This window comes from Eleutherodactylus coqui, chromosome 1, assembly GCF_035609145.1.
Source record: "Eleutherodactylus coqui strain aEleCoq1 chromosome 1, aEleCoq1.hap1, whole genome shotgun sequence".
NCBI classification, from domain to species: domain Eukaryota; kingdom Metazoa; phylum Chordata; class Amphibia; order Anura; family Eleutherodactylidae; genus Eleutherodactylus; species Eleutherodactylus coqui.
This window is the reverse complement of record NC_089837.1, coordinates 490,650,577-490,668,030: the sequence shown is the minus strand read 5'-3', so window position 1 is coordinate 490,668,030 and position 17,454 is coordinate 490,650,577. Positions and strand designations below refer to the sequence as shown.

General features: G+C 47.8%; 1 protein-coding gene across 2 annotated transcripts in view; it reads right to left on the bottom strand.

Annotated features, from left to right (window-relative positions):
* Positions 1-5,135: 5,135 nt before the first annotated feature.
* The window catches only part of ANGPTL5 (angiopoietin like 5), an 80,085-nt gene continuing 67,766 nt past the window's right edge, over positions 5,136-17,454 (bottom strand). For both annotated transcript variants that reach the window (XM_066586544.1, XM_066586551.1), the window contains exons 7-8: positions 9,372-9,557; positions 5,136-8,252 (exon numbers count right to left, since the gene is read on the bottom strand). In XM_066586544.1, coding sequence (XP_066442641.1) covers positions 7,936-8,252; positions 9,372-9,557 — 503 coding nt within the window. In that variant the 3' untranslated portion in view covers positions 5,136-7,935. The remainder of the gene's footprint in view (positions 8,253-9,371; positions 9,558-17,454) is intronic.

The window sequence follows — 17,454 nt, the reverse complement described above, 5'->3', positions numbered from 1 at the left end:
TGCTGTGGACCTCCAGGAATAAAGTATGCAGAGTACAATGAAAATGAACAGTTTTATGAGAGACTGAAGTGTCTTGCCGGACCGAGATTGATGGGGAAATCGAGCAACTGCTACCAGGATCCTATATAGAAGGCAGCGGATCACTTTACGACCCAACACCAGGTCAACTTGTGGTCTCCTTATCATCTGTAAAAACTAGACACCACCAAAACAGAGAACCCTTTTAACTCGCAGAGTTGTTAAAATGCCAAAATCTGTAAGTGACATGATCAAAAGAAGAAAATGGGTTCAAAGTTATAAGTAGAGCTGACCACAGAATATAGAGGGAAGATCAGAGAAAACCACAGCAGAAGTGTCCGTGTTATTCGACGAACCCTTTAATGCAGGAAGGGCGTCATGTCTCACATCCAACTTGGCCTTCACTCGATTCCCTTTATCTCGATTTCATAGTTGTATCGGAGGAAATATTTGTTTCTCTGGCCAAGTTGTGCTTTAATGTATCAATCATCAGTGGGAAGTTGTGACATAACGAAAGATGGAAATACAAATAAATGTAAAGGAACATAAGGTCCTGCAGACACGGCAGATGCATGACGACATCCGTAGATACATATAGCATTGTTTCCAATTATCCCCTTCCAACATCTGTACACAATTAAGACACAAGAAAAGTAACGCTTGTCCTGAGGCGACACCAAGACATATGACATGAGAAATGAATTACATGTGCTTTTAATAGCTTTTTCTGTGTCTGTTTAGCCTGGATATCAGTGACATCATGTACATATAGGAAGTGGCTGTTGGAGATCACAAGCAGGTCATGTATGACAGATCATGTTGTACAATGTACTATATTTTCTTGCGTACTGCCATGTATCGAAATTGTCCTGTTGTTCACATGAATGTGTTACGGTATACTACCCTTAATACGCCAGCCTGGGTGCCCTAGATCTCACCCACAACCCCTGTCTCTGCCTACTTGCCTCCACTCCTGGCTAACTCCAGGCAGGCAACTGGGGGGCGATCCCGACTCTCACTAGGGACCGAGAAGGGACGCTGGTGTACCTGGATGGAAAGGGTAGAATACCGACAGAAAAGGCAGATGTAAATAACCAACACAAACAATACTAAGCTGAACTGAGGCAGACGGAAAAACCTGGCGGATAATAGCAAAGTATAGCAGACAAGATGACAGAGGCAGGAAACCAACAGAGGTAGACTAGCTAGCACACTGAGGAGGGAAACCAATAACTGGCAGTGATTGCAAGTCTCTACCCGACCTTTAAACAAAAGTCCTACCACCCCGGTAGGACCAACAACCGCCGCATGGTAACAGAATGTCCCTAAGAAAGGAGTGGCACCTATGCAAAGGAGTTCGAAAATTGGCATTTCTGGGTGGTTTTGTGGGTACTACCGGGTAGATCGGGGGGTCCGGCAAATGGTGATTCAAAAGCATGCTAGAGCTACATATAACATGGTACGGTCCTGCTGTAATACCGCAATTCCTATAATACTCAAGTAATTATAGTTAGCAGCTTGTATAACTCGGAGCTTGTATGCAATAAGGCCGTATGCATATGTAAGGAGTCAAGAATGAGAAAATGGTGCCCTTATGCCATGCTATATTTTCTAAGTGCCCTTATGCCATGCCATGCCTGTTTTTCTTTACAGGTGGGGTTGCAGAGAAATAGCCTTTTGACGGCTTTAGGTTAGATGCAACCTGTGCGGAATTTTTCGGGGCGTCCCTGGTAGGCAGTCTGCCTGTATTTTGCTTGTACAGAAACAGCAAGATAGCAGCATACCCACACTGGAACGGTTCAGTGAATAATCACAGTACCAAAACCAAGCTCAATACATAAGTTCAGACCCAGAACTAAGCTTATTATATAAATACAGCACCAGAACCAAGCTCATAACATAAATACAGCCTCAACATCAAGCTTATAATACAAATACCGGAGCAAAACTAAGTGATTGTGTTGCGGGAGTGCCAGTGGGCTGACAATGGTACCTCGTAAAACCAGAAGAGGAGACAGAGCCAGGAGGAGGATGATTCATGTATTTCCACAAGAAGATGCCACATGGGTTAAAGAAGATCATTCAGCCAGGCTGACCTAATGGGAAAAATTTTTATCAGTCTATATCTGCCTAGTGGTCCTCTACAATCTGGTGGCTAGTGCACATAGTATGTAACTAAGGCCAGCCATGAAATAGCCTTGTGTTTTTAACCTGTGTACTCTACTTGTCACAATGTTATTTGACAGAAACCCATGTTGTGTATGTTGTGAGTTGCAGTGGTTCTCGGGTTGCATTGTCAACCATACACTTTCCAGTATGGCACTGAAGAATAACAACTCCAGGCACCATGATTATTGGGGATTTTATGGTAGTTAGCCTCAACCAGCATGAGAACAGAAGGGCGTCAACGCAAAGTGTTGCTCATGTGGAACTGTTTTGAATCTATTTTAAAGAGTCGATTTTCAGCCAAGCCAGTGGAATCTGGAGTGTCAGTAATAGTTGGAGTTAGTGTGAGAACTTCTAATAAACCTGTAGCACAGTAACCCATGAGGGTTAGCTGGTATCGTAGCTATCTTCGGGCATACACCTTTGCTACATGTACCTTCCCTTCTGAAGAGTGGAGCAGCAGACTTGGTCACATAGAAGACTAGGGGCAACAGTTGAGGGCCTACATCAGTCAGGACTGTTACCAGAGCTACTGGCAATGTGTCGAAGAAGGTTTTGGATAGAGAGAGGTCTCCAACTGAGAACCAAGTGATTGGGAAGAACTGTGATCAAGAATAATGAGTTGAGTTACACCCTGAGAACCACAACTTTCATCAGTTTGTCATATCGCAAGTACTGTGCCTCTCCTAATGGAGAAGACTGATCATCTGCTGAATATTTACAGTATAAAGACTGTCCCTGAGTGGCCGGTCCTGGCAATTAACTTCATTTACAACATTGACCATTTTGCTTCATCCAATAAAAAGTTTGAAGACACTTTCCTTTCTTCTTGCACCTTCAGGTGGCTTTACAGAGGATAACTATAATCCAAATAGTTGCTCAATACAGCAAATGTAAGCGACAATTGTTCCATGTATATACGACCACAAACCAGGTGATGAGCGAGAATTTATTCACTAGTTGTAAGTCCCTATGTTTCAGTTCACCTAAAAATAGTCAGTGGTTGATTAATTACTGTCTGATGTAAGCCAGTAATCGTTGTCTTTCCATGACTGGCTAACAACTCTGCAGGGAGGTGTGCCCTTGTTCAGCATGTGCCTCCACCAAATGCTGGTTGCCTCCCACCTTTTTTGAACATTGTCCTCCCACTTGATACATGTTGGTTCCCGAAAACACATAAAAACATACGAGTGATCCTCGATTGAACAGTCCCTTCCAGTCTTTGAAAGAACACTCACTCTTAGAGTCTCTGGCTGGTTTTGGTCTTCAGCCGGAGTGTTTAGTTGAACCAGCGAAAGTCCACAGCAGCAAATGTTCACTTGAAGGCCACTTGCACTACTCTGTTCAGTAGACTTAGCAACCAATGAACGTGGCTGGGGGAGGAGTGGAAATTTTAAATACATGCCCGCCAAAGAATCTCACGACCAGTAACCAGTCAACCAATGATACCTTGGTCTGTGTAAATGCTCCCAACAAGTTATTAAGCGATTGTGAAATTGAACAAGTGAGCAACAATAGTGTAAAAGCTCACAAACTACATATAGTCATTCGCATGCTTTTTAGCGACTTTTTTGAGCGACTGTTCAGATGATAGTTGCCCCGTGTAAAGTCACCCTTACTCCGTCACGATCTGGGGATCCATGCCCCCCCTTCAGAAGTCTGCCTATTACTAGAGATGAGCGAGTATACTCGCTAAAGGCAATTGCTGGAGCGAGCATTGCCTTTAGCGAGTATCTCCCCCGCTCGAGACGGAAGGTTCAGGTGCCGGGGGAGCGGTGAGTAGTGGCAGTCAGCAGGAGGGAGCGGGGGGGGGGGGGAGAGGGAGAGAGAGATCTCCCCTCCTTTCCGCCCCGCTCTCCCCCGCAGCTCCCTGCCCACAGCCGGCACCCAAACCTTCCGTCTCGAGCGGGCAGGTACTCGCTAAAGGCAATGCTCGCTCAAGCAATGGCCTTTAGCGAGTATACTCGCTCATCTCTACCTATAACGCTTTACATATAAGTCCCTACTGTGTAACAATGCCTTATTCTGTTGGATACAGCGATGTACTAAGAGTCACCATATACTATTACATAACTTACAGAGACCTTCTATTTTAGGAGCAGTAAAAATGTGTTTTCGTTTTAGACCAGAAATTGCTGCAATTACCGTTCTATTACTAACAGACCTTGTACAGTAAACCTTCTCAATCTGCAACAGACCCTCTGAAACATGCACTATAATAATGTGATAAATGACAACTGAATCTTCATATGATGGTGTTACATTTCCAACAGTAACTAAAAATGGGAAAAAAATAATTGGGTGATTTACAGTTTCGATTTATTGAATTTAGAAAATGAATAAAACATAAGAAATGTAATTAAAACGATCTTGCAGTTAAATATTTTCGACAGGAGCCGTTAGATTTCATTAAGGGAATGTCGGAAGAGTAAAACAAAATCATTTTTTAGAAACATAAAAGTACATTCAGTTTAATACATACATTACTTTATGATCAATTAGATTGTATTAAGAAAGCAGGAGCTAAAAAAATAGGGCGCGATCAAAAGTATCTAAATCAGAAGAGGATGACCCCACAAGGGTTCAAAGGACATTGATGTGCAAGATTTTGTAAGGTGAGGAATACCTAAGCAAAGATGTAAAGTATAAATCATAATGTACTAATGAGTATGAGGGGACTAGAGATGAGCGAGTATACTCGCTAAGGCACATTACTCAAGCGAGTAGTGCCTTAGCCGAGTATCTCCCAGCTCGTCTCTAAAGATTCGGGGGCCGGCGCGGGTGACAGGTGAGTTGCGGCGGGGAGCAGGGGGGGAGAGAGGGAGAGAGAGATCTCCCCTCCGTTCCTCCCAGCTCTCCCCCGCCGCTCCCCGCCCCCCGCCGGCCCCCGAATCTTTAGAGACGAGCAGGGAGATACTCGGCTAAGGCACTACTCGCTCGAGTAATGTGCCTTAGCGAGTATACTCGCTCATCTCTAGAGGGGACATAGCAAAAGAGGCAAAATCAAAGGTGTACACACTAGGATGCCACAGTAGGGATTAAAATGAGTCCCTCCAGGATGGCACCAGGTTTTCTCCCACTGAACAGAAGGGTAATAATGTACTTGTTTCCCCTCTCCTTGGCATCCCTATACACATTAGACATTAGTCTAAACCCACTGGGGGCGGCTCAACTTTACCCCAACAGATTACATTGGAAAAAAGAAGGATCAGAGCCGTTGAATTTACTGTAAATAGAGTGGACAGCCGGCACAAGATGTTTTCTAACTTCAGCTTACCTCCCAAAACACATGAAAATTCGGATAAGCAAAAAGCTCATATGTATGGGAGAGCTGGTGGAAACAGCTGTTGGACAAACGACTGTTTGTTCAACAGTTGTTAAATACATATGGCAGATTTAATTTTAATTTTCATGACTCTTAGGTCAATTCCCCACCCCTATGTCTGCAAACAGTTTAGTTGAACCAATGTAGAGCCCTGAACAGGTTTTCACCACCCAATAGTACATAGGTGGCTGGGTCCACTCTCTCCAAGGGCTCCGTAGTCACTGCATTGTCTGCCTCTATGCCCTTAAGGACAAGAATACAGAAAATGCCAAAACAAAAGGAAGAACAAAACGGAAAGATAAGAAGTAGATGAGAAATTCAAAGAGGCTGGGTAGGAACTCAAAGAGGCAAAGCAGAACCCAGATGGCATTTGGGTTGGGATACAATGGCCTTAGATAAAACACTCAGGGTAAATTTACTGGCCCTGAGCCCAAGTGACCAAGTTGTGGGAAGGCGCTCCAAGGTTGTCATTGGATCATGAATTCATCTGCATGCTTGTCTTCTGTATGTTCTGTATATCACTGTATGGAGAAACTTCACACTGAGTCTCAATAGGAGATCCATGAGTGAGGCTGGCCTGATCTCTCCTCTCCTGAACGTTCTTATCAGCTAGTTTATGATAAACTTTGTTGTGATCATAAATTAGATAAATTAAACTCTATTGCAAAAATGCTTGTCAGCCCAAAATACATGTATTTAAGTGGAGGAAAAAATGCCCCCAAAGGTGGCCTTTTAACTCTGAATAAAAAAGGCAGGGTGTTATATTTTGCTCCTGGGACCTGTAGTTCTATGGGCTACCAAGAGTCCACAGGTATGGGATGATTGTGTGGATTGCTCCAGACAGCCAATCACCATTGGCCTGTGCAGATAAGTGCCAGCCCCTTTTGCTAGAGGGTGCTGAACATTTATCTATTTGTATCATCCCCTCTCGCTACTTGGTGTTTTGTGTCACGCATGTTGTTTGAGTCGTTTCCCCACCTTCCTTGAAAATGGTCTGAACACCTGATCTCCTTGTCTGTTCTGAGGGCCCCTGATCCCTTTTATTAGGTGTGGCCTCCGGACACCAGATGTCCTGTACATTGTCAGGTGGGTGATATGTGACACTATGTTACTTTTACATCAGATTGGTGTCTGACGCTCTTTCCCCTTTCTCGGTGTGTGGACACCTGAATTATCTCCTGTTTATCTATGCATGCATGAGGTTCTGAGTGGGGTTTCCTTCTGTTTGTGAGTTGAGCAGACTTTAGGTGTGAACAATGACTTGTTCAGTGTATGTCTGAAGGTGTGGTCTACGCTTGGTGTGAACAAGGTCCTGGTCAGAGTATGCCTGAAGGTGTGGACTACATTAGGTATGAACAATGACTTTTTCTGTGTGGTATTCCCTTTATGTTGCAGTCACTTGGTGGGAACAGGGTTGTATTCTGTGTATGTTTGTATGTTTTGACTATACTAGATGTGAACTGTCCTGTTCAGTTTGTATTATGTTGTATTAACCTTGTCTGATAATCCTGCTTATTACCATTTAGGCTGAGACAGTTTGCCCCTAGGTTCCAGTGTGGGGCCGTCCTTATCGGGACAACTGCCCAGCTTGTAGGCAGGATTCCCTTTCCTTTGTTGTAGTTGTCTTGTTAGTGTAGGCACTCACAAGACGAGGAGCCTTGACGTGGGCTTGTGAACTTATGTGTTTTAGCCAAAATACTAACCAATACCTCGTACCTATTTATAGATATTGCCGTGTGTATGGTTCTTTAGTACATTGGTAAGTATGAGGTTGTTCGTGTGTTGTTGGGTCTCATGTCCCTGTTTTCCATGTAGGTCTTTGTATGCACATGTGATTTATGCTTGTTTGATGTTCATGTACAATCGTATATGCATGTCCCAACTCCCCTTTTCCTTTCTAGACCTTATTTAGGTTGCGTTCATGTAGGTTGTTGTTCCCACGGCCTGCATAGACGAAGGAAACCTGTCACATAAAAACAATGTCCTCTTGCATCAGTTCTTCAATGAATGTTGTCCTTCAGAACGGGGTTCATCAACTCTTAACATCAGTATCTGGTTCTTCATGGCATCATTTTAGTCTTCTGTTTTTTAATCCCAATTTCTCATACAATTTCCTTCCTGTTGTGTGAGTGGCCCTGGATTCAATCCTGCGCAGCATGAAGAGGAAGTCTCTTATGTAGAAGGAACTTCCTGTGACCACTTTAGCACATGTAGCTGCAGATACTTAATAGTAGTAGACAGGATGTACACTCATATGCTATTGTAAATTCTAAGTGGGAGCTGCAAGAAGAGTAATAAGCATTGCTGCATCAAAGATATGTAATACTTACTGGACTATGTGTATCATATTATAGTAGAGATGGGGATTTAAATACATTCTATCATTATGTTATTAAAAAAACTAAAAACGCAAATTACAAAACTATTCATTTAAAAGGGTAGTGAGTTCTCTTAATTTTCATAGAAGCCGATTTAATCTTAATCGTTGTATTGTTCTCTTTCCATGTGTCCCACTGGATGCCTGATATGTCCACACCTCTAGTCACCCGGTGAACGCCATTCAGATTGGCTAAACCACATTGGCTGAACCACCAGCCGCTCCTGCTCTTCTCTTGGCTGCAGCTGGTTATTTTGGTGCCATTGAAAGAACAAGCAGGATAACAGTTATCATTGTCCATATCATATGTGCTAAAGGGCAGAGCATTTTGATTGTCCTCTTTCCGGTATCCTCGTATAGCGTCACCTAAACATGAATGGATTATCAGGAACAAATTTTTGCAATGCAATTTTAGTGTATAATACTGTACATGCTTCAGTGAAAAGGAAGGGGTTATGCAAATCACAAAAGGAGAGCAGTTATGCAAATTTTTATTAAGATGGGAATTTTTGAGAAATTTGTGGGCAGCGTTCCAAACAGAAAGGAACATCTGTTATTGATTATTGCAACTAGTTTCTGATCGGCCTCCCCTGCACCAAACTCTACCCCGTCCAATCCATCCTGAATGCGGCAGCCAGGCTCATCTTCCTGTTCAGCCGCTACTTGGACGCCTCTGCCCTGTGCCGGTCACTGCACTGACTGCCCGTTAAATACAGAATTCAACTCACTACCTTCATCCACAAAGCCCTCCATGGCGCAACGCCACCCTAAATTGCCTCCCTCATCTCAATCCATCACCAAGCCCAGGCTCTCCGCTCTGCTAACGAAACTAGACTGCACACCACTCTAATTCGAACTTCTCATTCCCGCCTCCAAGACTTCTCCAGAGCAGCACCGGTCCTCTGGAACAAATTATTAAAGGCTACCCGGGCAATCCAGGACTCGCAGAACTTCAGGTGTGCTCTAAAAATGCACCTCTTCAGGGAGGCATACCCTAAAACTCCTTCGTACCCCCCCTGATAACATGCTCCTTGACCTATTGACTGCAATCCCTGCTAGCCATCATAAACCGCTCCTGCAGTCATATGGCCAAATGTCTGACCATTGTCTATGTGTATAGTATCCCTCACTCTCCACCTCGCCATACCATGCACATCTCCAGCCCTTTACCCTGTGTATCACCCCATTATTTGTAGTATGTAAGCTCGTTGGAGCAGGACCCTCACCCCTATTGTATCAATCAACTGATTACTACATGTAACTGTGGTTCTGTAATGTTTGTATTTTTTGTCTTTCTGTATTCCCCTGTCTATGTAAGCGCTGTGGAATATGTTGGCGCTATACAAATAAAGATTATTATCTTTTTGACCTTCATGGGACATACGGACAGGGTTGACCTTCATGAGACAACCCCTTTTAAAAGTTCTGATTGCCAAGAAGTCTTTGCAAATGCTGAACATAAATCATACCTGATAACTATTTTACCTGCAGTTCCAAAGTAGCGACCGACATGCATTATAAATGCTGTCTTCTCATCTTCAATCCAAAAGTTATCATACGTTGCATATGCTGATGAGCCGTCTTCTGCCTCTAAGGCTATATTCAGCATAAAGCTTGTGTTCTTCTGGTTGAGAATGCAGAATGTTTTCCTCAAACCTAGCCAGAACTCACCTGCAAATATCCAAATAATAGTAAGGAAATACATTTGGATTTGCTTAAATACTTCAAGAGGTTTTCCCAAGACTTAAAATTGCTTTACAACCACTTTGTTCTTCCTGGTTGCTGCTGTCTAGGACATGTGACTGCTGAAGCCAATCGCTGGCCACATCAGTGATCTTCTATAGACAGTGATTGGCTGCAGTTGTCACATGTCCTGGTCAGAAGCAAGCAGAAAGGTCCGAGTCGTTGTGATACATTTTTAAGTCATTTAAACCCCCTCAAAGGCTCTTCTACTTTAGGTAATCCTGTTTTGTTGGAAAAGCCCCTGGAAATAAGTTCATCATAGGGTGTCCCGCTAGTGCTAGGATACCAGGTAGTCAAGAAGGTGTTCAATTTTCCTGCAGCACCTACACTGGGGAAATGAAGCATTACGAGGCAACCATTGAAATCAAAAGGCCATCTGTGTAGGACATTGATAAGCTTGGTCCTACAGTGAAAAATACACTTTTCATCACCACTCTACTCTCTGGCTAATTGGTGGAGGCCATGAGTGAGGAACCTTATTCTATTAACTCAGAATGTCTAAACAAGGTGAATGAAAAACTAGACAAAATCTTAAAATATGGTTTTGGTCCTAAATGAATTAATTGTAATGAATTGTTTGCTCCTCGGGACCTGGACACTTTGTGATCATTGAGGGAACAATGAATTCTAAGGTGTATCAAAACACTTTACAAGACAATGTAAGGGCAACTGTCCATAGCCTCAAGCTGAAGAGGCATTGGGTGATGCGGCAAGACCAGGGGCGTAACTATAGAGGGTGCAGGGGATGCTGTTGCACCCGGGCCCAGGAGCCTTAGGGGGCCCATAAGGCCTCTCTTCTCCATATAGGGAGCCCAGTACTTTGAATAAAGCATTATAGTTGGGGGCCCTGTTACAGGTTTTGCATTGGGGCCCAGAAGCTTCAAGTTACGCCTCTGTGCAGCATGGTTTAGGTATGGGTCCGGGTACGGATACAGATAGAGGGGGGGGGGCAGCTCACCTTTTGCATCAGGGCCCCTGAGCTTTTAGTTACACCCCTGGGCAAGACAATGAGCCAAAGCATACAAGTAAATCAACTAAAGAATGGTTGAAGAAGAAAATTTGTGTAAGGTTAGAGTCCTGACTAGAGATGAGCGAGCACCAAAATGCTCGGGTGCTCGTTACTCGGAACGAACTTTTCGCGATGCTCGAGGGTTCGTTTCGAATAACGAACCCCATTGAAGTCAATGGGCGACCCGAGCATTTTTGTATTTCGCCGATGCTCGCTAAGGTTTTCATGTGTGAAAATCTGGGCAATTCAAGAAAGTGATGGGAACGACACAGCAACGGATAGGGCAGGCGAGGGGCTACGTGTTGGGCTGCATCTCAAGTTCACAGGTCCCACTATTAAGCCACAATAGCGGCAAGAGTGGGCCCCCCCCCTCCCAACAACTTTTACTTCTGAAAAGCCCTCATTAGCAATGCATACCTTAGCTAAGCACCACACTACCTCCAACAAAGCACAATCACTGCCTGCATGACACTCCGCTGCCACTTCTCCTGGGTTACATGCTGACCAACCTCCCCCCCTCCCCCCCACAGCGCACACCAAAATGTCCCTGCGCAGCCTTCAGCTGCCCTCATGCCACACCACCCTCATGTCTATTTAGAAGTGCGTCTGCCATGACGAGGAACCGCAGGCACACACTGCAGAGGGGTTGGCACGTCTAGGCAACGACCCTCTTTAAAAGTGGTGGGGCGATAGCCCACAATGCTGTACAGAAGCAATGAGAAATATAATCCTGTGCCACCGCCATCAGGAGCTGCACACGTGGGCATAGCAATGGGGAACCTATGTGCCACACACTATTCATTCTGTCAAAGTGTCTCTGCATGCCCCAGTCAGACTGGTAATATGTACCTTAACAGTAACCGCGTTGGTGGTAATGTGGTGGTGACTGCGGACCTAGTAGCGCGGTTTTATTTTGTTGGTTTTCGGAATGTGGCCAGGATTAAGTGGGCCGTGGCGGGGGGATGGTGGGGGGGCTCTCTTGTAGTGTCGGTAAAGGTGAAATTCTTGGACTGGCACCAGACGAACCAATGCAAAGGCATTTGCCAAGAATGTTTTCCCTGTTGGAGGAGGAGGGGGATGTTTTTGAGGCACTACGTGTCCTCTCCACGTGTCCGTGGTTATATGCACCTTAACAGTAACCGCGTTGGTGGTAATGTGGTGGTGACTGCGGACCTAGTAGCGCGGTTTTATTTTGTTGGTTTTCGGAATGTGGCCAGGATTAAGTGGGCCGTGGCGGGGGGATGGTGGGGGGGCTCTCTTGTAGTGTCGGTAAAGGTGAAATTCTTGGACTGGCACTAGACGAACTAATGCAAAGGCATTTGCCAAGAATGTTTTCCCTGTTGGAGGAGGAGGGGGATGTTTTTGAGGCACTACGTGTCCTCTCCACGTGTCCGTGGTTATATGCACCTTAACAGTAACCGCCTTGGTGGGAAATGGCCTCGCCGCCATCATGTCTTTGGGAAGCCTCTGTTTCCACACCCCAGAGACATACCATTAGCAGCGGTATAGGCAGAGCCCAGAATTCGTAACATTTCAGCCGTAGCATTAGGACAGGCCCCACTAACATATCACTAGCAGCATTATAGCGGGAGCGCAGTCTTCGTTCCATGTCAGCAATAGTAGCACTCAAGACAGGCCCCAGTAACAATTCCGAAGCAGCAGTATAGCGGGAGCGCAGTCTTCGTTCCATGTCAGCAATAGTAGCACTCAAGACAAGAAAGTGATGGGAACGACACAGAAACGGATAGGGCAGGCAAGGGGCTACATGTTGGGCTGCATCTCAAGTTCCCAGGTCCCACTATTAAGCCACAATAGCGGCAAGAGTGGGCCCCCCCCTCCCAACAATTTTTACTTCTGAAAAGCCCTCATTTGCAATGCATACCTTAGCTAAGCACAACACTACCTCCAACAAAGCACAATCACTGCCTGCATGACAATCCGCTGCCACTTCTCCTGGGTTACATGCTGCCCAACCCCCCCCCCCCCCCCCGCGCACGACCCGGTGTCCACAGCGCACACCAAAGTGTCCCTGCGCAGCCTTCAGCTGTACTCATGCCACACCACCCTCATGTCTATTTATAAGTGCGTCTGCCATGAGGAGGAACCGCAGGCACACACTGCAGAGGGTTGGCACGGCTAGGCAGCGACCCTCTTTAAAAGGGGCAGGGCGATAGCCCACAATGCTGTACAGAAGCAATGAGAAATATAATCCTGTGCCACCGCCATCAGGAGCTGTACACGTGGGCATAGCAATGGGGAACCTATGTGCCACACACTATTCATTCTGTCAAGGTGTCTGCATGCCCCAGTCAGACCGCGTTTTTTTATAAATAGTCACAGGCAGGTACAACTCCGCTATGGGAATTCCGTGTGCACCCACAGCATGGGTGGCTCCCTGGAACCCACCGGCTGTACATAAATGTATCCCATTGCAGTGCCCTGGACAGCAGAGCTAACGTCAGATTAAATGCAGGTGGGCTTCGGCCCACACTGCATGCCCCAACCTGACCGGGGTTTTTAATTCATAGACACAGGCAGGTACAACTCCCTATTGTGAAGTCCCTGTGGACAGACAGCATGGGTGGGTGCCAGGAAGCCACTGGCGGTACATAAATATATCCCATTGCATTGCCCATCACAGCTGAGGTAATGTCATGTTTAATGCAGGTGGGCTTCGGCCCACACTGCATGCCCCAGTCAGACTGGGGTTCTTTATAAGTAGACACAGGCAGGTACAACTCCCTATTGTGAAGTCCGTGTGGACCGACAGCATGGGAGGGTCCCAGGAAGCCACAGGCGGTACATAAATAAATCCCATTGCATTGCCCAGCACAGCTGAGGTAATGTCATGTTTAATGCAGGTGGGCTTCGGCCCACACTGCATGCCCCAGTCAGACTGGGGTTCTTTAGAAGTGGACACATGCAGTTACAACTCCGTGTGGACCGACAGCATGGGTGGCTCCCTGGAACCCACCGGCGGTACATAAATAAATCCCATTGCAGTGCCCAGCACAGCTGAGGTAATGTCATGTTTAATGCAGGTGGGCTTCGGCCCACACTGCATGCCCCAGTCAGACTGGGGTTCTTTAGAAGTGGACACATGCAGTTACAACTCCGTGTGGACCGACAGCATGGGTGGGTGCCAGGAAGCCACCGGCGGTACATAAATATATCCCATTGCAGTGCCCAGCACAGCTGATGTAACGTCAGCTTTAATGCAGGTGGGCAAAAAATTAATTGGATTACACTGTAGGCGAGGGCCCCAAAAAATTGGTGTACCAACAGTACTAATGTACGTCAGAAAAATTGCCCATGCCCAACCAAGAGGGCAGGTGAAACCCATTAATCGCTTTGGTTAATGTGGCTTAATTTGTAACTAGGCCTGGAGGCAGCCCAGTTAAAATAAAAATTGGTTCAGGTGCAAGTTTCAACGCTTTAATGAGCATTGAAACGTATAAAAATTGTTTACAAAAATTATATGACTGAGCCTTGTGGGCCTAAGAAAAATTGCCCGTTCGGCGTGATTACGTCAGGTTTCAGGAGGAGGAGCAGGAGGAGGAGGATGAATATTATACACAGATTGATGAAGCTAAAAGGTCCACGTTTTTGATGGTGATAGAGAACGATGCTTCCATCCGCGGGTGCAGCCTACGTATTGTTTAGTTATCGCTGCTGTCCGCTGGTGGAGAAGAGAAGTCTGGGGAAATCCAGGCTTTGTTCATCTTGACGAGTGTAAGTCTGTCGGCACTGTCGGTTGACAGGCGGGTACGCTTATCTGTGATGATTCCCCCAGCCGCACTAAACACCCTCTCTGACAAGACGCTAGCCGCAGGACAAACAAGCACCTCCAGGGCACACAGCGCAAGTTCAGGCCACGTGTCCAGCTTCGACACCCAGTAGTTGTAGGGGGCAGAGGCGTCACGGAGGACGGTCGTGTGATCGGCTACGTACTCCCTCACCATCCTTTTACAGTGCTCCCGCCGACTCAGCCTTGACTGGGGAGCAGTGACACAGTCTTGCTGGGGAGCCATAAAGCTGTCAAGGGCCTTAGAGAGTGTTCCCCTGCCTGTGCTGTACATGCTGCCTGATCTCCGCGCCTCCCCTGCTACTTGGCCCTCGGAACTGCGCCTTCGGCCACTAGCGCTGTCGGATGGGAATTTTACCATCAGTTTGTCCGCCAGGCTCCTATGGTATAGCATCACTCTCGAACCCCTTTCCTCTTCGGGTATGAGAGTGGAAAGGTTCTCGTTATACCGTGGGTCGAGCAGTGTGTACACCCAATAATCCTTAGTGGCCAGAATGCGTGTAACGCGAGGGTCACGAGAAAGGCATCCTAACATGAAGTCAGCCATGTGTGCCAGGGTACCTGTACGCAACACATGGCTGTCCTCACTAGGAAGATCACTTTCAGGATTATCCTCCTCCTCCTCAGGCCATACACGCTGAAAGGATGACAGGCAAGCAGCATGGGTACCCTCAGCAGTGGGCCAAGCTGTCTCTTCCCCCTCCTCCTCATCCTCCTCATGCTCCTCCTCCTCAACGCGCTGAGATATAGACAGGAGGGTGCTCTGACTATCCAGCGACATACTGTCTTCCCCCGCCTCCGTTTCCGAGCGCAAAGCGTCTGCCTTTATGCTTTGCAGGGAACTTCTCAAGAGGCATAGCAGAGGAATGGTGACGCTAATGATTGCAGCATCGCCGCTCACCATCTGGGTTGACTCCTCAAAGTTTCCAAGGACCTGGCAGATGTCTGCCAACCAGGCCCACTCTTCTGTAAAGAATTGAGGAGGCTGACTCCCACTGCGCCGCCCATGTTGGAGTTGGTATTCCACTATAGCTCTACGCTGCTCATAGAGCCTGGCCAACATGTGGAGCGTAGAGTTCCACCGTGTGGGCACGTCGCACAGCAGTCGGTGCACTGGCAGATTAAACCGATGTTGCAGGGTGCGCAGGGTGGCAGCGTCCGTGTGGGACTTGCGGAAATGTGCGCAGAGCCAGCGCACCTTTCCGAGCAGGTCTGACAAGCGTGGGTAGCTTTTCAGAAAGCGCTGAACCACCAAATTAAAGACGTGGGCCAGGCATGGCACGTGCGTGAGGCTGCCGAGCTGCAGAGCCGCCACCAGGTTATGGCCGTTGTCACACACGACCATGCCCGGTTGGAGGCTCAGTGGCGCAAGCCAGCGGTCGGTCTGCTCTGTCAAACCCTGCAGCAGTTCGTGGGCCGTGTGCCTCTTCTCTCCTAAGCTGAGTAGTTTCAGCACGGCCTGCTGACGCTTGCCAACCGCTGTGCTGCCGTGCCGCGCGACACCGACTGCTGGCGACGTGCTGCTGCTGACACATCTTGATTGCGAGACAGAGGTTGCGTAGGAGGAGGAGGGTGGTTTAGTGGAGGAAGCATACACCGCCGCAGATACCACCACCGAGCTGGGGCCCGCAATTCTGGGGGTGGGTAGGTCCCAGGCTCTGACTCTGTCCCAGCCTCCACTAAATTCACCCAATGTGCCGTCAGGGAGATATACTGGCCCTGCCCGCCTATGCTTGTCCACGTGTCCGTTGTTAAGTGAACCTTGGCAGTAACCGCGTTGGTGAGGGCGCGTACAATGTTGCGGGAGACGTGGTCGTGCAGGGCTGGGACGGCACATCGGGAAAAGTAGTGGCGACTGGGAACTGAGTGGCGCGGGGCCGCCACCGCCATCATACCTTTGAAAGCCCCGTTTCCACAACCCTATACGGCAGCATCTCCAGGCTGATAAATTTGGCTATGTGCATGTTTAACGCTTGAGCGTGCGGGTGCTTTGCGGCGTATATGCACTTGCGCTCCAACACTTGCGCTAGCAACGGCTGGACGGTGTGCTGAGAGACATTGGTGGATGGGGCCGAGGTCAGCGGAGTTGAGGGTGTGGGTGCAGGCCAGGAGACGGTAGTGCCTGTGTCCTGAGAGGGGCGTTGGATCTCAGTGGCAGGTTGGGGCACAGGGGGAGAGGCAGCGGTGCAAACCGGAGGCAGTGAACGGCCTTCATCCCACCTTGTGGGGTGTTTGGCCATCATATGTCTGCGCTTGCTGGTGGTGGTGAGGCTGGTGGTGGTGGCTCCCCGGCTGATCTTGGCGCGACAAAGGTTGCACACCACTGTTCGTCGGTCGTCAGGCGTCTCTGTGAAAAACTGCCAGACCTTTGAGCACCTCGGCCTCTGCAGGGTGGCATGGCGCGAGGGGGCGCTTTGGGAAACAGTTGGTGGATTATTCAGTCTGGCCCTGCCTCTACCCCTGGCCACCGCACTGCCTCTTCCAACCTGCCCTGCTGCTGCACTTGCCTCCCCCTCTGAAGACCTGTCCTCAGTAGGCGTAGCAAACCAGGTGGAGTCAGTCACCTCATCGTCCTGCTGCTCTTCCTCCGAATCCTCTGTGCGCTCCTCCCTCGGACTTACTCCAATTACTACTACCTGAGTGATAGACAACTGTGTCTCATCGTCATCGTCCTCCTCACCCACTGAAAGCTCTTGAGACAGTTGCCGGAAGTCCCCAGCCTCATCCCCCGGACCCCGGGAACTTTCCAAAGGTTGGGCATCGGTCACGACAAACTCCTCCAGTGGGAGAGGATTCGGAACCATTGCTGCCCATTCTGGGCAGGGGTCCGAGAACAGTTCCTGGGAGTCTGCCTGCTCCTCAGAATGTGTCATTGTAATGGAGTGAGGAGGCTGGGAGGAAGGATGAGCAGCAGCCAGAGGATTCAGAGTTACAGCAGTGGACGGCGCAGAACTCTGGGTGGTCGATAGATTGCTGGATGCACTTTCTGCCATCCACGACAGGACCTGCTC